Source organism: Typopeltis vanoorti, chromosome 3, assembly GCF_054136105.1.
Source record: "Typopeltis vanoorti isolate ZY-2024b chromosome 3, IOZ_Tvanoo_1.0, whole genome shotgun sequence".
Taxonomy (NCBI): Eukaryota; Metazoa; Arthropoda; class Arachnida; order Uropygi; family Thelyphonidae; genus Typopeltis; species Typopeltis vanoorti.
Window position 1 is genome coordinate 63,414,034 of NC_143551.1, and position 24,102 is coordinate 63,438,135.

General features: G+C 36.6%; 1 protein-coding gene across 2 annotated transcripts in view; it reads left to right on the forward strand.

Moving 5' to 3' along the window:
* The window catches only part of Sgf29 (SAGA-associated factor 29), a 124,728-nt gene that overhangs the window by 17,842 nt on the left and 82,784 nt on the right, over positions 1-24,102 (forward strand). The window contains exon 2 of one of the 2 annotated variants that reach the window (XM_090415646.1): positions 13,025-13,251. In XM_090415646.1, the coding sequence (XP_090271772.1) occupies positions 13,177-13,251 (75 nt within the window). In that variant the 5' untranslated portion in view covers positions 13,025-13,176. The remainder of the gene's footprint in view (positions 1-13,024; positions 13,252-24,102) is intronic. The other variant, XM_090415647.1, reaches the window with a different exon arrangement.

A 24,102-nucleotide genomic window follows, 5' to 3' on the forward strand; every position in this document is an offset into this window, starting at 1 on the left:
GGTTACAAGTGGAGGTCCTGGGGGAGCTCTCATGGCTCCTGCAGGTAGATAGAAGGAGAGGTGATATGATTGAGACATTTAAAACTACTGTCGTAGGCAGTTACAAGGTTAACATAGGAAGTTCTTTCATGTAGCAGAGCAAGGATAAGGGATCATCCCTGGAAGTTATGAGTGGAAGTCTGTTCACACTTCTCTATCATATCCTAGGCTTCAAGGTTTTTTAAGCCTGGTGTCTGAAACACAGTATTCATACCATTCTTCAATGGGATGAGAATAACTTAGTCATCTTTAGTGCTACTAAAACATGGTCTAGTTTTTCTCAAAAAAAAAAATGAAAAATAATAATAATAAAATAAATAAATAAATAAATTGCCTTCCCTTTGATAATGACCTCACCAGCAAGAATAGATCTCTCTCTCTCTTCTTGGATTGATATTTATTTTTGGCTTTTTGCTGATACAGATGCATATCTATAGCTCCCCTCTTAAGAAATTATTTGGCCTACTTTTCTGCTCAAGATACTTTCTTCATTTGTTCAGCTTCTAACCCACTACATATCTAAGATCTGCTCCAACCTTGGAATGCTGTTGTCGTGTCACAAAAATTTCTTGATACTTATGTATATTATTTCTGGGAAAACTCCCATGTTACTCCTCATTATAAAATATTATAATACAGCTATATCGCCTGCTTCAGTTTAGGAGTACCCCTGTTTAAATGTCATTGGCTATTTACTCATGGGTTCTTAGGGCATTATGAGTGTAGATGTACTAAAAAGTATATGTAGCTTAAGGAATAGAAATTGCACATACCTTTTTCTGGGTGTTGTGGCTTTTCCTCTGTCTGCGATGTCGAGAACTGCAGAGTGTGTGTGGGGGGGGGGGGGTAGGCAGTTTGGTAGAATAAGTTAGAAAAACCCGGGTTTTTTTCGTAATATGTAGAAACATAGCCCAATATGTTCCGATGATGACCACGAATAGTCGAAACGGTCCACACCCCGTCAACCACCTTTCCCCTTCCCCCTCCCTATTTTAAAAAATTAACCCTTTCACTTTTTCCCCACCCTATATAAAAGTATATGTTTCTACATATTACGAAAAAAACCCGGGTTTTTCTAACTTATTCTACCAAACTGCCTACCCCCCCCCACACACACACTCTGCAGTTCTCGACATCGCAGACAGAGGAAAAGCCACAACACCCAGAAAAAGGTATGTGCAATTTCTATTCCTTAAGCTACATATACTTTTTAGTACATCTACACTCATAATGCCCTAAGAACCCATGAGTAAATAGCCAATGACATTTAAACAGGGGTACTCCTAAACTGAAGCAGGCGATATAGCTGTATTATAATATTTCTTGATACTGTTTAGAAGAGAGCAGTTTGGCTAATTGACCATCCTTCTCTTACAGACTCACCCCAACCACTGTCTCATAAGTGATTTGTTTTTGTTTTTATGTTTTTTTTTTTTTTTTTACGGGTAGCTCTATGGATTCTGTTTCTGGAAATGACATCTGTCATTCGTCTGTGTTCCACTGAGCCTGTTAAAATATGAAGAGTAGATATTTAACATCATTTTCCAGTCCATCTGCAATGTTCTACTAATCCTATTTCCCTTCCATTTTTTTTTTTTTATAACCACTGGTCAGATAACAAAATTTGATCTCCTATATGTGGTACTTTTACATAGTTCTTTAAAAATTTTAATATTGTTCTCTGATGGTAAAAAGTGCTAATTTACTAAGACCAGGCACTGATTTTATACCCTTAATTTTTTTCTCTGCTCTCATATCACTATAGTAAACTTTACTTCTAAGGTACAAACTTTTATTTTCTTTGAAGATTTATTACAGCTCATATTGTTGAATTCACTAAATTTGAAGAAAAAAGAAAAGAAAATATGTGAACAAAAGAAAAAGAAAAGGAAGCAATCTACAAAACGAGTAGATTAAAATCTTTAGATAAGTAGCATAGAAATTGCTCTGACCAAGGATGAAGACTCACATAAACGCATACAAACTTTCATGTACGTGCAATTGTCACATGCTAGCCAAAGTGGAAATTTCTAAAAAATCACAAAAATCATAGTAATGTGAATTCATATAAGTCAATTGTATGTAAATTGAGATATTACTGTAGGTATAAATTTTGCCAATTCAAAAAATTATATTCATTTTTCATTTGCAGCATCATATGCAGTTGATTGAGCTTTCATTTTGCAAAGTATAGGCTGTTCTTTGTACTTGATATTTCTATATCTACTTGATATCTTGATATTTCTAGTTTTTGTGAAATACAATAGGCCCCTGATTTGCAGTGGTTTAATTTATGCTAATTTCTAGTAATTTTCTTAGTTTCTATCTGGAAAATTCTGTTCTATGCTGCTGCCACCAAAGAAAGTCGCTGCACAGCTCTACTGGATAGACTGAGCATTGTGTCTCAGATTACTATGTAGTGGCTCTATACTTAATTGGGGAATTTATTTTAAAACTCTCATAATCACTCTCGTGTAGTTTGGAGGATTAAGTAAGGAAGAAGATGGAGAGTTGTAGTGTGTGTCCTCCCATGATGAATCTTTGACTTCTTGAAGGTGTTATATAATAATAAATTTAATCATTTCATTTCAATATTTCGTTTCTGTCACAGAGACATCTTCAGGAATACAGTGTTAAAATTTAATAACACACACAAACAATAAGTGGAAGAAATGAAATTAGACTGTATGAAGACTAAAGTTTTATAAGTGGCATCCTCTATGGGTGCTGTTGGCTAGCCTTGGATGTTAGGTTGGAGGCCTAAGAATTAGTTTCCCAAATCTTGGTAATACAACCATATTTATTAAGATTAGGTTGGTTTAAGTTGGCATCATGCCATGTAACAAGTCACTTGTTTGTAGCTGGTATAAATTGGAGAAATATGATGCTCCCAAGCCAATGGAGTGAAATGGCTGCAAGAAGGGAACTGACAGAGCTTGAAAGAGATAGGATGCTGTGTTGCAGACTATCTATTTGGCAAATTGGGCTATCTCAGGTCAACAATCATTGATAATCATACTGAGATGGAAGCGCAGGGAGTGCAGTGGACACCACACTCACTGAATGTGACTGCAGGATGCTACGAAGGATAATATGTAAAAACCACCATTTGTAGGCTGACACATTGAATGTAGAGTTCCAGACATTGACTGGAACATGAATCTGTACAAAAACATTCAGAACTGAGGCTCACTACATGGCTTTCCATGGTAGGACTGCAATATGCAAGCCTTATATTACCTGAACCAACATGCAGCATCATCAGGGTGTAGTGGATGCGAACGTCTCTTACCAGAGTATGTAACTCCATCTATGAAATTCGGAGGTGGAGGCATGGTGGTATGTTCTTGTTTTACCTGGTTTGACCTTGGATCTGTTTGTGATGCCACAAACATTGAACTCTGAGAGGTATCTGAACAATGCAATGCATTCTACTTTGTGGCATTTCTATGGAACTGGCAATTGTCTCTTTCATCAAGACAATGCACTGTGTCATAAGGCTGCTGCTGTAACTTCATGGTTTTGTGGACACGAATATCACCACACTTGACCAGCCTCCATAAGAGCCCTGATCTCAACCCTATTGAACATGTGTGGTATGAACTGTAGTGTTGGGTGAAGTCAAGGGATGTCTGCCCCCACAACAGTCCAGGACCTCATTACATGCCTACAGGAAGAATGGTCCAAAATTCCCATTGATCGCTATTGTACACTTAATGGAAAGTGTGCCCCATGGGATTGTTGTAGGCATCACATCGAAAGGGACCCTACATCTTATTAAGGTGGGCACAATGGCTGTTTGTTCTGTACACTATGGTGTCCATTGACTTCTTTCCAAGTAGTGTATACATTATATTACATTACAATGAAATAAGTATACATACATTACAATAGTCCACAGACTTAATGAAAATCTCTCCTATCTGTAACATATCTATCACACCGAAACTTATTCACACTGTTAGCATTCACAACATACTCAGGCAATGCATTTCACTTACCCATCACCCTCCACATAAAAAATATAATTCTCATCCTCTTATTCACCGCTTCTTTGTGCAATTTTCAGGGATGGTCTATAGTTCTTTCCCCTTCCTTATTTTCCACTATCTGAAAAATCTCTCATGTCTATCCGGTAAATATCTCTTGAGAGCTTAAACATCTCAATTATATCACCCCTTTGCCATCTATCAACCAAACTCTGCAGATTACATGACTTCAATCTATCCTTATAGCTAACATTCCACAGTCCTCAAATCTTTTTTTTCAACCATCTCTGTACCCTTTCCAAAGTATCTTCATTCCCTTTTAAACCCTGGTGACCAGATTTAAGCACGGTAGTCCAGATGTAGTCTGATCAGGGCCTTATACAGTAGAATCATTATCATTTTATCTCTGCTGATTGTTTGTTTTAATATTGCAGCAATCCTCTGAGTTGTCATAATGACCTTTGTAAAATACTCCTCAAATTTCAATCCATCATAACCCCAAGATCCGATGCTTCCTGGATTAAGGATTTGAAATGCATGGAATTTTTTGTATAAGAAGAAGTGTGGCCAGTAAGTGGAATTAAAGATTTAGGTAACTTTTTGGCTAATTTAAAAGAGGAGTGGAGTTAGTAGCATCTACTGTGGGATGGAGAGGCTAATTAGGTTCGTGAATTTTTGGCATCCTCTATATCCTAGTAGTAGGGGTGGGGAGGGGGAGGACTAAAAGGTTTGTTTTTTAACATCAGGAGGCCATGGTGTGACTTTTTTTGGAAATCTTTTTAATGTTTTTTTCTGAGACTTGGTGGGATCATAATCTAGCTGTTAAAAGTAATGCAATCTCTAAGTGGTACATTCTAATTTTCTAATTATAATCACTGGATTTGAGGACAGCAGTAGCATCACCTTTATCAGCTCTAGTAATGATTATGTTCTTGTCTTTGCTGAGTTTATATAGTGCATGGAGCTGATTATTGGAGAGATTTCTTTTTTGATGACAATGTTTGTGATTAGATGTTAGCTATCAAACCTGATGTTGTTGTGCATGCCATGCTCTATATGCCAATGATTTCTGGAAACTTGCTGAGGCACTATGGCAAAGTTGTGACCAAGGCTAAGCACGCTAATGGCTGTTTCATTGTCTTTTTGATGACAGGTTAATGACAACTTGTAGTGAATGACTTTGTGACTGAGAAGAATAACTGTAAAGATTATTTAAATTTTTAACATGTTTAAAATTAATAATGTCAATGTTAAAATTATGTTCTTTACAAGCAGATTTCTCAAAAATATCAAACAGAATACTCCAAAATTTGAGGTTGAGAACAGAGGAGAGCTCAACTTGAACAGGGCTAATGGCCATATTAGTAGATAATTTAGACCTATTGAATTGATTAGACCTACTGTTTAATTATTTCTCTTTGTGCTGTAATTATTCCATTAAATTGTATTAGGAGTGTAAACTTGCACGTAAGCCTAAATACTACTATTATTATTATTATTAATATTATTCAGGCCTCTATGGAATCAAAAGACTCATCGTGGGAGGTCCTTCCTAAGAACATAAAGTCTGTCAAGACTCATCGAGGGGAGGTCCCCCCTAAGAAACACAAAGTCTATCATACCACTCCTTAAACTCATTGACCGTTCTCGCTCTCACCACTCCATCAGGCAATGCATTCCACGATTCAACCACCCTCCATGCAAAGAAACCACTCCTCACCCTCTTGCTCACAGTTTCCTTTTGTAACTTCCAGGGATGGCCTCTTGTCATCACTCCTTCCCACTGTTCAACCAAGGGAAAGAACTCCCCAGTGTCAACCCTGTAACCACCTCTCAACAGTTTAAAAGTCTCAATCATATCACCTCTCCTTCTTCTATTCATCAAACTCTGCAGTCCACATTTCCTCAGCCGATCCTCATAACTATTATTGTACAGTCCTGAAACCATCTTTGTTATCTGCCTTTGTACCCTTTCCACAGTTAATTTATCCCCTTCAAATCCTGGGGACCAAATCTGAGAACAATAGTCTAAGTGTGGTCTGATCAGAGACTTATACAACAGAATGATAACCCTTTTATCTCTGCAGGTCAGTGTCCTTCTCATAATTGCAGCAATCCTCTGTGTTACCTTCAGTACTGCAGTATTCAATCATCAACCCCAGATCTCTTGTCTCCCCTACTTCCTCCAGTATAACTCCTCCCATAGAGCATGCAGCATCCCATCGATGTTTCCCAAACCTCAAGACCTTACATTTTGCTGCATTAAACTGACCCCCATTCATTTGCCCATCTATCTAGCTTATTCAAATCCTCTTGCAGGGCTACCACATCTGCACTATTACTAATAATCCTTCCCAGCTTCTCATCATCCGCACACAACTGAACATCCCCTTGCAATCCACTGGCAATGCCATTGATATAAAGGTTAAACAATATAGGTCCTAGTACTGAGCCCTGTGGGACCCCACTTGTAACCATCTGCCTCCTTGAAACTGCTCCACCATACACAACTCTCTGATACCTATCAGACAGCCAATCCTGAATCCAGTTGACCAATCTGACATCCAGACCCATGTGCTGTAACTTAAATATCAGCTTATCATGTGGCACCCTGTCATATGCCTTCGCTAAGTCTAAGAAAATTGTAGTATATGCCTTTCCTTCATCTAATGCTCTTGTAACTTTATTATAAAAGGCTAGCAGTGCCCTTTCACAAATCCATGTTGATTCTCACAGATAACATTACCCTCATCTGCCCAATGCTGTATACGGTCCCTCACTACTTTCTCCAAGATCTTAACAACTACTGATGACACACAAACTGGCCTATAATTAGACACTTCCAGTCTGTTACCACCTGGGCACCTTTCCCGCAGCCAGACTTTCATTGAAAAGCCAGGTTAAAGGCACTGTCAGTTCTCTAGCACATTCTCTCAAAACTCGTGGTGAAATACCATCCAGTCCCAAAGCTTTACTGACATCCAGAGTACTCAGTATCTGAAACACACTCTCCTCCTGTACCTCTAAACCTCGAACCTGCCCTATCCCTCTAGCATTAAAACTGACTCCTCCAGGATGAAATACTCCAATAAAGTGGTCATTGAACAATTCCACTATGTCCTCTGCATCAGTCACTATTCCCATTTTTATCCCACAATATCATTCTTCACAGTCATTTCTCCTCCTACTGGCCACATAGCTAAAAAATTCCGTAGGATTTTCTTTGGATCTTAGGGCCAATCTCCTCTCATATTCCATTTCACCTTCCTTACCACACTAGTCACTCTTCTGGCCTATGTCTTATATTCTTCACGCATCTTCTCTTCACCTGTCTCCTTATATCTCTTCCATAGCCTCTTTTTCGCATGCAATTCCTGTTTAATATTGTTTGTCATCCACTTTACTCCAAATTGTGTCCTCTTCTTCACTCGTGGTATACAACTTACCATTGCTGCTAACAAATATTCTTTCACAATTTCCCACGCACTAATGATATCCCGGCCTTCCAATTCCTCCCTCCATGAAACTTCCCGAAGTTGACATCTAAGACTATTATAATCACCTGCTTTCTCATTGTGAAATTCAGCAAACTTGAAGACTATACTACTAATGACAACTTGTTTAATATAACATAGTAATGGTTATTTTCTTAAGGAGCACTCCCTGTGTTTTGAATGCACTGCCTTTTTCCTGTGATTTTAATGAATAAAAATATTATGACATAATGCATATTCAGCAGACATAAATCCAAGCGGCTGAAATGAGGTTCCTGTGAGGGATTGCGGGGCTGACAAGACTCCACAAAGTCAGAAGCTCTGCAATTCGGGGAAACCCTCAATACCCAACCGCTGCTTCTCCATGTCGAGAGATCACAGTTACAATGGTACAGGCACCTGGTCAGAATGACACAAGAGAGGCTCCCCCAGCAGGCCCTCTTTGCCAAGCCATCGGGTGGGAGGCCACGTGGAAGACCAAGGACTCGCTGGATAGAGTATATCCAGAACCTTGGGTGGACATGTCTGGGAGTCCCACAGGACACCTGAGCTTGGTGGCAGAGGATCATGACCATTGGAAGTTCCTTTTGCAGCCACTGCCCCCACAACCCAATTAGGAAAGGTGGGCCTTGAAGATGGATAGATGCATATTCAGACACATTACCTTAGGGTAAACCTGGAGTACTTCATGTTCTTGTTTTGCTAACTCGAAAGTTTACTTGGAGCATAAACCGAGATAATAAAGTATAACATCCATAAGAAATTAATTACAAGGGAATTAACCAAACTGTAAAAAAAATAAAAATAAAAAATAAAAACAAAAATCATTCTCAAAATGATTCTATACTTATCAGTGATGTATTATCTCAGTTTATGTTCCAAGTAAACTTTCAGGTTAGCAAAACAAGAATATGAAGTACTCAAGATCTATCCCAAGGTAATGTGTCTGAATATGCATTATTTATATCAAATATTTTTATTCATTAAAATCACAGGGGAAAAAAGCCTGTGTGTGTACAAAACACAGAGATGCTCCTTAAGAAAATAAGCATTACTATGTTGTATTGATTTGTAATTAGAGGAGCCACATGAAAAATTTTCAGAAATATAGTGTATACTGTTTTTATAATATGCTACATGATTGAGATTTATTCTGCACTCTAATATTATGCTTTTTTTAAAAATAAACTTTTCCTTCATCATCAAATTCCTGATATGTACCCTCAGTAGATGTACAGGATAATTATGATAGTACTACATGAAAAAGTTACACCATTACTAACTTCCAATCAACGACTTTCCTCCAAATTAATCTGTTATCCGTCAAGACTCCAACATATCCAATTTATATTTCTGTCTTTTAAAGCATTTTTTGGTATGTCAATTTATCTACATCTTGGTCTTCTTCTGGTCATTTTCCTGCCAACTTGGCAAAGAACACTTGTTTTGATAATCTTACCTCTCCCATTCTACTTAAGTGATCGTACACCCGAGATTAGCACTGCTAAGACATTCCTGAATGGCAAGTTCTTTCCTAATATCCTCATTTTTAATGTGATACTGCCATTGATGCCATCTGTTCACTCCACTAATCTTTTTCAGACCTCTCATATCAGAGGTATCCAATCTTTTGATCAAGTGTTTTATTTCTAACCTAGCTCTCAGATCTATAAGTTAAAACACTGTCTTGTATACAGCTAATGTAGTGTTTTGACATTTCTTTTTTATTCGATATAAATTTATTCAGCTGACTTTCTACCATACCAGCTTTACTAATTCTATTGTCTCTTTCCATATTTAATTTGCCATCTGTACTAAAAACTGTGTCTGAATTGCTGAAATGTTTTACTTTTTCTATAGGCTCACCATTCAATACAGTTGATGTTTTCAATATTATTTATTTTCACAGTATTGATGACAACACAGAATGATAAGAAAATAATATATTTATTAACTTATTTGCTGGTATTATATCCAGCATCTTCAGAGCACAAAAACACTTTGTCACAGTACACAAAACAACAACAATTTGGTATAACAGTGGGACTAATTTTAAAAAAATTGTAACGCACAACACAAGGAACTAAAGTCCTAATTAGGTATCATCTGTGTTGGAAAAAGAGAGAAAGCAAATATTAATGAGATCTTAAAATGACTGTCTCTCAATTTAGTTCCTTGTGTTGTCCATTACAATTTTTTTTAAACTAGTCCCACTGTTATACCATGTTGTTGTTTCGCATACTGTAACAAACTGTTTTTGTGCTCTGAAGATGCTGGATATAATACCAGTGAAATATCAACAAATAAGTTAATATTATTTTCTTATTATTTTGTGTTGTCATCAATACCATGAAAATAAATTACGTGTACTCTGAACACATAAGCCTTTTCACGCATTTGATGTTTTCAATGTTTCTGCCTAGTGCCTTTGTCTTTTTATTGCTGTCTTTAAAATAAAAAAATAAAACTGCCATCTTGTAGTTTTAAGAGTGGAAGTGCAACTTCTGATGAAAATGTCTTTGCTTTATTACAAATAACACTTTCAGTGAAACTGTTCCATTTTTCTAATCACAGGACCACATGAGTATTTAAGAATTGTAGAAGTTTTGCCTTTTTAATTTTATCAGCATTTTTATGATATGGTTATAGTGGAGAGGGTGATATGTAGCTCTCTACACACATTAGGATGTGATTGCCTACCCTCCATTTTTGTAATAATTTTATCTTTTCTTCTAACATATAGATTTACATGGTATAAAAGACCATGCAATGAAACATTTACTTTCTGCTGTTTGTAGGGAGCTACATAGCGCATTCCCCCCTCCCCTCACTATGACAACAATATCACGAAAAATGCTGATAAAATTTAAAACAATGGTAACTGCAACAAGGAAAACTGCTCTTCAATACTCTTAGATCTTTGATATTCTTAGGTACTCACATGGTCCTGTGATTGGAATAATGGAACAGTTACTCTCATTGCGAGTTGCTGATTTAAAAGAAGGAAACATTCCTCTCACACACAATGCATTGTGATAAAGCAGAATTTGTTTGATGAAATGAAAGGTGCCAACAAAACTTTCATAGCAAGCAAAGGCGGGGTTGCTAATTTAAAGCAGGGAATTCAAATTTACAATATAAAAATAACAGATGATGAAGAAGCAGCAGGGAGTATCTTGAGCACTTCAAGTTACTCATAGACCATAAAATAGCACTCCCAAATATCACCTTCCTTTTGCAATGCAAATAATGGGTTAGGACATCATAGCAAATTTAAAGCCTACCGTATTCTGCAGACATTTAGGGAGATGTTATGTGAAATGGACAACTGCAATATGTCTGTCAAAGAATATTGGAGGACATGATATTCTGGAAGGTATCATCAGTACTCTTGAAAAGAGATGACATCAGCTTGTATGAATGGAGTGTGGCCTGAATGTACATGATTTCAGGTGATTTGAAGAAGTGCCACAGATTAAAGAAATTACAGCAATTGCTATGGTTAGTAGATATGGTTTGACATTGTTGAACCTAATGATGTGACTGAGTTGTTGGAGTGCTCAGATATATGAGGACCTGAAAGATTTGGCTGCATAGCAATTGAATCTGTTACAGCAGCAGAATAGCCAATTTTATGGTCTATAAAAACCTATAATGACTTGTAGCAATTCTGGCTGGGATTGATGGGTACTTCATAGATTTGGTGACATTCCTGTATGGGGAATGAAGCAGTTCTATTAGAAGAGGAGTTATTGCAGTGGTGAAATCTGTTATTGTTTTCAGAAAAGGAGGTATGAAGAAATGCTCCTCCTTTCTTATTTTAAAAAGAAATCTTAAGAGCCACCAACTAATCCATTCTCCACATCTGTGACCTTCCTCTCATTTGTAATGCCTATATATTTTACAGGTATTGTTATCAAATAAATGTGATTTTTTTGTTTGTTTTATAAATTAAAGATACCAAGAAATTATATTCTTGGTTTCATAGCAAATAAAGTTTGCATGTGAAGTCATTTCACGACTGAGCTACTTGTGTATATAGAAACCAAGAATATAATTTTTTAGCATCTTTAATTTATAGTATATCCAAGTAGAAAAACTTTCAACATCTTTCTCTAATCCAGAGTATTTTAGTAATAAGATGAGACACCTTTTTTACTGTTTGTACATGGAAAATATGATTTTTGCATTACTTCATTCAACCTTGGTATCACTTCTGGGTCTTGCTGCCACTGATAAGACTTCAATAAAGATCAAAACCAGTCTGGGTAGTGGCCCTTCCCATTATATTAGCATTATAAATGTCTGTAAGGATATGTGTTGCATTATGGGATACTAAGGCAATTGGCGTGAAGTCATTAGCCTCTATATACAAGTAGCCCAGTTGTGAAGTTCAAACTTTGCTTACACTTGGATAGAGGATGAAACCAAGAATATAATATTTTGGCATCTTTAATTTATAGTATAACCAAGTGGAAAAACTCCCCCCCCCCCCAATACTCTATCTGAATTACAAAACATGATTTGGGAACTAGCACACAAAAATAAAGAGGTGAGACTGAAGATGAACTTGCAGAGACTAATGTAATGTCCAACAACTTCATAGATAAATCAGATATATATGCTGAAGATGTAATATTGGAAAATGTGAATAAACTGCATTTACTTAGGTTAAAAGCTTATGAATGATGGTAGAATCCAGGGAGAAATAGACACGTGTGAAACTGTCATGGAGTGCATTTGGTAAAAACCATAATATCTTTAAGAGCATCTTAGCCTTATGTCTAAAAAGAAATGCTTAACCAGTGCATCCTACCAACTATTATCTATGGATCAGACTTGGACCTTTACCCAGAGAGAGAGAGAGAATAATGGCTAGAGACCACTCAGAGAAGCATGGAGAGATGCATGATGGAAATTACTAGAAGTGATAAGAAACAGAATATGTAAATAAGAGGAATGACAAGAGTGGAAGACACCATTATCTGGGTGAAAATTCTAAAGTGGAAATGAGCAGGCTATATTGCTAGACGATCTGACCAACGATGAACTACAGAAATAATAAACTGGACTCCCAGAAACTGTAAAAGACCTAGGGGACAACTATTTAGCTGATGAAGAGATGAAATTGGGAAACATATTGGAGTAGCATGGCAACAAGCAGCTGAAGATAGACCACGTGGAGAAATCTTGGAAAGGCCTTCATCCAGCGGTCGATTGAGAACGGTTGATGATGATATATAATGTTTATGTTTAAAAGATAAAAATTTTTGTATTATTGTATGAGTCTCAATTTTCACACACCTAGAACGCATTTCATTAGAATACATTATAATGTATAATTTTTTTCTGATACAGTGTACTGGTATTTCCAGGAACCTAATCCCAATGTAAATCAAGGACATACTGTACTTTGCTCTTCTTATATAGATATATATTACAGTAAATTTGATAATTAAAACTGTTGTTTTGTTAATTAATATTGTTGATATAAACTTTTAGATTCTGGCAGTAATAGTTCTCATATCTTGGAGCTCTGTTCTTTGGGTAGGTTATATTACATCTGAACGCTATCTGAAAAAATTGCTGAAACTTCAACAATAACAGACCACTGGTATAATCTGTATACAGCATTTATTATTTCTGAAGTAAAAATGCAGAAGGATGGAGATGCTACTGTTGTTCAAGAAAAATTAAAAGAACTCTTTCAGCTCATACACCAATGTCAGGTAATTTGTGCTATATATTTTATTACATAGAACGCTTGTTATTATTTAAATATAAAGAGCCAACAGGCTTCATTTCGGTGATATAAACATTAATTAAATTAAGGGGATATTAGATCCCACATTGTTTTAAAACCGAATAAGAAACTCAAAGATTGGAATCAGAGAATTTCATGCCGAATATAGTATAAAAAAACTATAAAAGTATCGGCGAATACTAGCGTGAGCTGAATGCAAGTAGTCCTAGAACGTAGTACAAACACGGGCAACTTGTTGCAAAGGTGAGGAAAGTTCTGATCACTATTCTTTGGTATTTACCATAATGTAAAAACACATTTCCTAGGAAATGTATGCTGTTATTACATTATGGTAGGGAGGTCACTACCCAGACCGGTTTCAGTCTTTATTGAGGCTTCATCAGTGAGTAGCTAGACCAAATTATTAATACCAAAGGGTATAGCGAAAAGAACTTATATACTCTGCTATACGAGTTGTCCAAAAAGGTGCACCCATTAAGTTACTTAAATATAATGTTGTATGTTGTTATGTTAAATATTATTATTATTATTATTAATGTTATTATTACAATTATTATACAGGTATCTCCATGGAGTTCAAAAGACTCATCATGGGAGAAACCATTATGACTATGGTATTCACACAATACCATAGTCATATCATAATCACCATCAACATCACAACAACATAGTCAGATATGAATAGGAAAATATATACATAAGTATGAATATATATATATAGAGAGAGAGAGAAAGAGTGAAATGTAGTGTCCTCCTGTGATGAGTCCTCAGACACTTTGGAGGTGTCACGTAATTATATAGGAATATTTCTTCATTGATCTTTTTATATAAAATGTAACTTAATGAAGCTATATCTCAACTTTGTCATGAAAAAAATTATTGATATCACATAAAAAACCTTATAATTAAGTATATTTTAATATACTGTACTAGGTCCAAAACATTGGCAACATACATGCAGATGCAAAAATTAGTTTTTTCTGTTTGTTTTCAATAATTGTTTCATTAATTGTAGCAAATTTGCTTACATTGGTTATTTTAGTTTGTTATGTGATGATTCACTTGGGTGACTGATAATTGAAAAATATGATAACCTTCACTTTCAGATTCTTTTTTCCATCTGATAGTTTTCTTTCATTTTACACTGATTTTTTTAACCAAATTTGCAGCATTTTCCTGGTCTTCAAAAATTGTTACTTCATTATCATTTAAGATTCTTGATATGTACCCTGAAGGGTTTGTACAGGACACCATCACAGTACTACAAGATTGCCAATGAGTCAGTGAGAAGATTGTGCAGGAGGAATGGTGTGCACTGACGGAAAGAGTGGGTATCATTCTAACATATTATGTCATTCGTCGATTAATGTAAAACCTGAAGCACTCGATGCCCTCGCACGTGGCCACAACTTCGCCATTGCGCCCAGAAGAATACCTGCGGAAGATATTATGATGAGAATTGAACGCGGGATACGACACCTTCTAAACCACGTCGCCAAAGATATTAGACTGGATGTAGCTTGTGTTCTGACCAAAGCTAAACCACCAAAAGCCAACATGCCCAGTAAGGAAATTAAATCTCTACTGGAATTAAAGAAAAACAAGAAAATAATAATCACCAAAGCTGATAAAGGGAACGTCACAGTATTGCTTAACCAAAAGGATTACACAGGTAAGCTGAAAGCTTTATTGTTAGATCGGGCTACTTACCTCCCTATCGTGTACAATCCCACCAACTCACAAATTAGAAAACTCCACAGGCTCCTTAAGAAGGTCACTTCTTGGCCTGTGGAAATCACTAACAAATTAAAACTATTTAACTCCATCCCCCCCCCCCCCCCCCCGTATTTATGGACTCCCAAAAATACATAAGGAAAATGTGCCATTACGTCCCATAGTGGATGGCATTGATTCCCCCACATACAAACTAGCTAAACATTTGGCCAAAGCTCTCTCACACTATACTGGCAACACACCTTCACACATAAAAAACTCAGCCCACTTCAAAGCCAGCATAGAAAACCTTACGCTCAAACACACTGACATAATGGTCAGTTTTGATGTCTCCTTCTTATTCACAAATGTCCCACTCAAAGAATCCTTAAAGCTAATCCAAGCTAAATTTCCTCTCGATATCACAGCCCTTTTTCAGTTCACAATGAACTCAGGCTATTTTGTTTGGCAAGGAAAATTCTACAAACAAATAGAGGGGACAGCCATGGGTTCTCCACTCTCCCCACCCTTGGCCAACTTTTATATGGAGACTTTTGAAGAGAAAGCCTTAAACTCTGCCCCACAAAAAAACCAACCATTTGGCTTCGCTATGTGGATGATGTGTTTGCTATTTGGCCACATGGCTCTGATGCACTCCTCTCTTTCCTAACACATATAAACAACCAACACCCCAGAATCAAATTCACCCTGGAAGAGGAAAAAAACAACTGCCTTCCTTTCTTAGACACACTACTCACCCGCCAGCCTGATGGGTGGATTTTCTATAGACTGAGAAAACCAAGGTTACTTGTTTTTCTCAGTCTTGTCTAAAGACTGAGAAAACCCATACAGGCAGATACATTCACCAACAATCCCAGCATCCCTCCTTGCAACAATATGGAGTCATTAAGACACTACACAACAGGGCTAAACTTATCTGTTCAAATGACAGTGCCCTAACCACAGAACTAAACCACATTCTCAACACTTTCTCAGCCAACCCCCCCCCCCAAAAAAAATCCAAAAAATATTGAAACCAATAAACCACAACCCCCCCCCCCCCCTCACAACAAGGATTACTCTAAATCTATCACCATACCCTATATCCGAGGCACCTCAGATCCCACTCAAAGAATCCTTAAAGCCAATCCAAGCTAAATTTCCTCTCGATATCACAGCCCTTTTTCAGTTCACAATGAACTCAGGCTATTTTGTTTGGCAAGGAAAATTCTACAAACAAATAGAGGGGACAGCCATGGGTTCTCCATTCTCCCCACCCTTGGCCAACTTTTATATGGAGACTTTTGAAGAGAAAGCCTTAAACTCTGCCCCACAAAAAACCAACCATTTGGCTTCGCTATGTGGATGATGTGTTTGCTATTTGGCCACATGGCTCTGATGCACTCCTCTCCTTCCTAACACATATAAACAAACAACACCCCAGAATCAAATTCACCCTGGAAGAGGAAAAAAACAACTGCCTTCCTTTCTTAGACACACTACTCACCCACCAGCCTGATGGGTAGGTTTTCTATAGACTGAGAAAACTAAGGTTACTTGTTTTTCTCAGTCTTGTCTAAAGACTGAGAAAACCCATACAGGCAGAAAAAATTACAAAAATTTAAAAAAAAACATGACTTAACTTCTTGTTACAGACCATATAAAAAATTGGCAACCCTTATCCGCTCTACTAAAGACCAACCCCCCCCAGACCTACCTGGTGTATACCATGTCCCTTGCAGCTGTAAGCTATCCTACTTTGGCCAAACAGGCAGGACAGCCAATATCAGAATTTCAGAACACAAGGACTACATCCGGTTTCACCAGTACAGCCACTCTGGTCTTGCTGACCATGCGCTGGATACCTGCCATAGAATATGGTGGAAGAAAGCCACAATAGTACACCGTAGTAAATACAAATATGAAAGGCTTTTCATGGAATCAGCTTCAGCCCTAAGAAACAATCCAAACCTCAACAAATTTGGCTGCATGAGACTGCCTCAAATTTGGGAAACCTACATCAGAAGACCTTCAGCCCATTCGCCCAAGAATACCAACATTGCCGGCTAGGAGGCACCATCAGGACCTTAGGAGAAATAATAGCTTCCTGCTTCTTCTTCATTTACTGTTTGTTGTGCCTGCATGCATGTGTCTTGTTCTTAAGTTTCTTGAAAATGGCAACGTGACGTTGCCGAAATATTGAAGTATATTAAAATTTATTTTAATGTATATCCTAGTGACATTGTAATTTCCTTAAATTACTTAGTTAAAAATATTATGTCATTGTTGAGTCAATAGTGCTGCCAATTGTCACAATAAAAAAAAATCTGATTACTTTTTTGCTAGACCATGGAAGATGTGGATACCATGCATCAGCAGATTAGCACAATGAGTGCAGCCGACAATTATTAATGGGAATTTCAGCTATAGGGATACATAGATTGGAGGAAGGAAAGAGTGCATGAAAAAATGGAAGTGAAATTTTTAGTGTTGCTAAAGGATAATTAACTGAAAGAGCATGTCAGAGAGGAGGTTTGAGTGCTGGATCTGGTAACAGCATCAGAAAATGTATCCATAACCAAAGTTGATACTCTACCTCCATTGGGAAGAATGACCATGCAGTCTTGTTCTGGAAGGTTGCTAAACATGTGGAATTTTTTATTGAATTATAAAGCTAGTAATTATGACAGATTCAGGAAGCATCTTAGAGCACTGCTATGGCTTGAGAAGCTAAAAGGAAAGAATGTCAGTAATATATATGGGAGTGGTCAGGGATTGTTTGAGAGGAGTAGTATCAGACTGCATACCCATGGTCAGGAGGATAAATCAAGTGGGAATTAAGTGGATGAACAGAGATAAAACAAGAGCTGAAAAAAAAAAAAACATTGTTCAGGGAATATAAAGAAAGAAATGATCAGCATACTCATGAGCAGTACAAAGTGCAGACAAGAAGGATCATTAGTATGGTCAGAAAGCCAAACCAGAGAGAAACTTAGCTAAGCAGGCTAAAGTAAATCCATTTTTTTTTATTTATTTATTTTCAAGTAAGAGGAAGAATGACTATGAAAGGATGACTTTAATCGCTGCTGATGGTGGGAATATGACAGAAGCAAAAGAAATAGTTGAGTTGCTAAGTAAACTAGGACAAACTTTAATCCCAGTTGCACCAGAAGCAAAATTCTTGGAGATCATGTTTGACAAAATCCTTGTTTCCCCCTCACATATTAAAAAATTTCTTTTGTATCAGTCTTATAGAAAACAGGTCTGTGGAATGATCCCATTCCACAGACCCGTCACCAGCTTGGTCACTCATCTCTGAATCCTCTCCACCACCACCACCATATGATCACCAAGAAACCAGGATGACCAAATTTGTGCATACATGATTAAGTGAATATTATTACATCATCATCATCAAATTCCTGACATGTACCCTCAAGGGGGTGTACAGGATATGATAGTACTACATGAAAAATTTACATCAATACTAACTTCCTATTTACAATTTTCCTCCAAATCAGTCTATTACTTATCAAGACTCCAATATTATCATTATCAGACCTTATACTTCTATCGTCTAAGGCACATTGTACCGTATCAATCCACCTATATCTTGGTCTTCCTCTGGGTCGTTTTCCTGCCAACCTGGCAGAGAACACTTGTTTAGCTAATCTTTCCTCGCCCATTCTGTTTAAGTGACCATACCACCTGAGATTAGCTCTGCTAACGCATTCCTGGATGCCGACAATGTCAAATTCTTTCCTAACATCCTTGTTTTTAATATGATATTGCCATTGATGCCATCTGTTCAAGCCTCTAATCTTTCTCAGGACTCTCATATCTGCAGTCTCTAGCCTTTGGTCAAGTTTTTACTTCTAACTCAGTTCTCAGATCCATAAGTTAAAATTGGTTTGAACACAGTCTTGTATACAGCTAATTTAGTGTTCCGACTAATTTCTCTCTTATTCCATATGAATTTATTCAATTGACTTCCTACCATACCAGCTATGTTGATTCTGTTGTCTATTTCCATATTTAATTTACCATCTTCACTAAAAATCATACCTAAGTAGCTGAAATGTTTTACTTGTTCCACAGGTTCCCCGTTAACAACACAGTTGACATTTTCGACAATTCTACCTATTTTCATTGTCTTTGTCTTTTTAATGCTGACCATACCATATCTATTACAACAGTTATTCAGTTTAGTCAGGGAATCTTGCAAACTTGTAGTGGATTTATTCAGAAGTATAACATCGTTCGCATAAAGCAAAGAGCAGACATTAACATCTCCAATTCTGATATCATGTTTAATACCACTTTCCTTCATAATGTGATCCATATAGATAATGAATAACAGAGATGATAATGTACATCCTTCAATTCTAGCTGCCGACTTACAACTCAAATACAGACTAAGTGTTTCTTGATATAATGCCCCATTGACACTATATAACTGTAGCATATTGAATAGCTTCTCTCTTGGCACCTTGTCATATGCCTTTTCCAGATCTACTAAACTTAAATACAGATCTTTGTTATACTCCCATGCTTTCTCAACTATTTGTCGCAAAGTGAAGATCTGATCCTGATAGCCTCTATTTGGCCTGAACCCAGCTTGTTCTTAACCAAGCTTTTCTTCCACAATTCTTCTCAACCGTTTCTCAACTATACTTGCATAGATCTTGCCAGGAACACTCAGTAGGGAAATACTTCTGTAATTCTCACATTCAATTTTATTTCCTTTTTTATATATGGGCACTATTAGAGCTCAACTCCAATCATTGGGAATTCGTCCCTTTGGCCAGGCTTTCTGAACTATGCAGTGCAGCCACTGTAAGACTTTTATACCACCATACTTCAGCATTTCTGGTCAAATATCATCGACTCTTGCTGCCTTTCCACATTTCAAGTCTTTGATGGCTTTTTCTACTTCAAGTATTGATATGTATTCCTGACTGCATGCCTGGTCAGTGTTTTTTACCACTGTGCTGTCATCACTGCTTGTTTCATTTAGCAGTTTTTCAAAGTAATTACTCCATACTTCAAGGATATCTTTTTCATCATTTTTCATGTCACCTTTTTTCATCTCTAACTCCTTTTACAGCATCTTTCCTTCATTTCTAAGCTTCTTCAACAACCTCCAGAATATCTTACCACCTTCTTGATATTTATTTTCTATTTTCTTGCCAAAGTCCTCCCATGACTTTTGTTTAGCTAGTTTTACACAATGTTTCGCTTTCTTACATTTGTCTCTGTATTCTCTAAGAGGAAAAGCTGACTTATTTGCCAGGAACTTTTGATATGCTTTCTTCTTTTCCTTCACTGCCTCTTTAACTTCCTATGTCCACCATGGAGTCCTGATTTTTCTATCCTCACCACATACCTCTCTGGCTGAATCAATCAGTGTTTTCTTCAGGGCTTGCCACTGAATCTCCAAGGTTTGATTCCTGTTCTCAAACTCTTTCATTTTTTCTTCTATAATCTTTGTGTATGTTAGTCTACAGTTCACATCTGAGAGGTGCTCGACTTTTATTCGCTTTAAAACTTTCTTACTTGTTATTCTTTTCAATATGAAATTCAATTTTATCCTGCTTAAGACTAAATAGTGATTGCTTCCAATTTCAAATCCTCTGTACACTCTAGTGTCCTGCATCAGGGAGAAAACATCACTATCAACAATAACATAGTCAATGAGACTTTTCTTATTCCTTGCCTCTTCTCTCCATGTGAATTTGTGCACATTTTTATGTTGGAACATGGTGTTAGTAATAACCAGTCCATGTCCTGAGCAGAAATCCAACAGGTATTGGACATTATTATTAGCTTTGCTTTTTCTTCAAATTTTCTCAAAATATTTTTGTATGTCTGGCAATCATTTCATTCTCTGCTATTCAGATCCTCAACAAGGACCAACTTTTCCTTTTTCATTGTGTCAGTTGCTTTTTCTAAAGCATCAAAAAATTCCTCCACTTCTACCTTAGTAGAACCTTCTGTGAGACCATAGGCACAAATTTCATATTTGCCCACATCACTCTACTTGAGACTGCCTGCCATTCAAGAAGATTAGCCTTGTATTTAGTGTTGAATACTGTGACTACTCCTTCTTTTCCTTGATTGTCATTGCCTAAGTATAACATTTTGTATTTGTTGCTCAGAAAGATCTCACCAGTTTTTGTCTTTTTTGTTTCAGTTACCCCTATTATGTAGATCTGGTACTTATCTAATTCCTCCACTAGCTCCATTTCTTTGTCATTCAGGCTTCTTATGTTGATAGTACTGATCTTTAACTCTGGTGATGTTGAGTTGGGGTGTGTTTTCAGATTTGTTCCAGTAACTGACTTTTCGCTGTTCGCCCTGGTTCCCTGGCAAAAACAACGGGGGCCTTGTTTAACCGGGCGACGCCCCCAGCCGGCATGAAATTTTGTCATGTTGTACCATCGTTTTTTATTTTGGTTTAACCAATAAGAATACAGTTTGGTCAACTAAATCCCAAATTGCCAGTCCATCCTCGTTCGTTCAGTATCCAGGTAGATACCCAACAGGGTGCACCAAGAGAAGGTGAGATTGGACATTAGGTTAGAAGCCCTGGTCGGTTCTCCGCATTCCTTTAAAGGCTATGTGGGTCTCCTCTCAGTTATACAGCTTTGACCCTTAAGCACCCCGAATATTATGGCATGTATTTTAATCTTTATTTATTCTGCAATTTGGCCAAAACATAATTAATTGAATTTTAAACATTGCAAATCAAATTGGATAAGCAAACGTTTTGAACAACAACAAAAAAAACACTCATTCGAAATTTTTATCAATTTTGAATGTATGTGCATGTGTGTGTATATATATATATATATATATTTTTTTTTTTAAATATTTGTTATAAAATTTAATTCACTATGATTTGGCCAAATATTCAGTGCTTTAGCACATCCCTAATATATTCTCACATTCATTTTTTTTTCTTTCCATAAATTGCATGCTTTCTGTATCCAATGACTGCATTATAAACAGTTGTTATACGTATATTTGGAACTGAAAATTTGAAAAGAGCATGATAGGACATAACTCTTTTCATGTGTTTATTTAGTTACTATGTTTAGTGCTACAATAACTCTGTTTTGCTTTCATTCATGCAGCATATTCTGTGGGAAGGAAGTGTTTTTTCATTATGAAGTGTCATCCCAGTTGACTCTAGTTACAATAATTGTTGTTCTAATATAGTACAAAGACTGAAATGTCTCTGTACTATATTTAGTGATATGTAAAACTACCATTGTCCCTCCCCCCTCCTTATCCGCTGGTTTGCTATCCGTGGTTTCAGTTATCTGCAGTGAACTCTGGACCAAAGATATTAAATGGAAAATTCCAGAAATAAACAATTTTTAATTCCATTGGCAAAGCGGAATTATTTCAAAGCCGAATGTTTGTAGAAACTATGAAAGTTTTGTAAGTTGACTTGAGAGCTTACGAGAAGACAATCATCGACATTCCTGAGCTGCCTTAGCTACTTAAGTCAAGTAGGTAGTGCAACTGAAGGATTCAATGCTTGTATTCTCGTAAGCTCTCGGGTCAACTTACGAAGCTTTCATAGTTTCTACAAACATTCGACATTTGAAATAATGTTAGATCCTTAATATCCACTTTTCTGATGTAATTTTAATTCACTGAAATGAATCTGTATGGCTCTTTCTTTTAGTAAAAGACAATTCAGCTGATTCCAGAGGTAGTCCAACACCAGGGCAGCTCGCTGCAAAGGTAGAGAAAGATACATGCATATTGTGGCCTTTTGGAAATCAGGAATATCTGGAATTGTGCACAGTTCTGAGTAGTTCCTGGTTATCAGATCGACTGTCGCAGTATCACAGTGCTTGTTCAAGTAACCGTTATTTAACTTAATAATGGCCACAAAGTGCAAAAGTAGTGATGCTGGCATTTCAGATATGCCAAAGAGAAGTCATCATCAAACTCCTATAGTTTGATGTTTATAGAATTCCATGCTTGTGGAGTTGATGTTAGAGAGAAAGATTGGGTTGCAGATGTTGACCATAAAAGAAAATGCAGATCTAGTTTGACCAATCATACTTTTAATTCTAACCATGCAGTTGATCAGAACCTTTCAACCATGCCTGATATAGGAAAGAATTTTTATTCCAGACTTATAAAGGAATCTCTTCTGGTCATCCATTCACACGTATCATGAATAAAAACAAAGAATTGACACTAAGTAATGTATGGAAATCTCTCATTAAATCTTAGATATTTAATGGTAAATCTATAAATTAGAGATTTAACTTCACCAAGTCACTTTCTGTCGCTAACTACAGATAGCTAATCCATGCCACATGTTTTTATGTTATTTTTCAGTTTTATACTTTGTGATCATTTTATTTATAGTTGTTTTGATGTGTCTAACACTGAAAAAGCCACCAGTTCTATTTTAGATGTTGAAAAACTAGTCAGAGTGTAATTTATTTAATCATCATCATCATCATCAAATAGTACTACATGAAAAATTTACATCATTACAAACTTCCTCTCTACAATTTTCCTCCAAATCAATCTGTTATCTGTCAACAGATCTTATATTTATATCGTCTAAGGCACTTTTTACCGTATCAGTCCACCCTACATCGTGGTCTTCCTCTGGGTCTTTTTCCTGCCAACCTGACAGAGAACAGTTGTTTTGCTAATCATTCATCTCCCATTCTGTTCAAGTGACCATACCACCTGAGATTAGCTCTGCTAACACATTCCTGATTACCTGGATTTACCAAAGAGAAGCTTTAAAAAAAAAAAAAAAGTTCACTGAGGTTGCTAAGATTACATTCATATTCAGATAACTTGATTACAGTATGTTGTTATAATTATTATATTTTACTTAGTTATTGTTGTTAATCTCTTACTGTGTCTAATTTATAAATTGAACTTTATCATAGGTATATAATGTATAAGAAAATACATAGTGTATATAGGGTTTAGTACTATCCGTGGTTTCAGGTATCCGCAGGATGTCTTAGAACATATCCTCCACAGATAAGGGAGGGGAGGCCTACTGTACTTGTTTTTCTTGTTTCTGCATCTGTTGACGTTGGAATGTTTATTA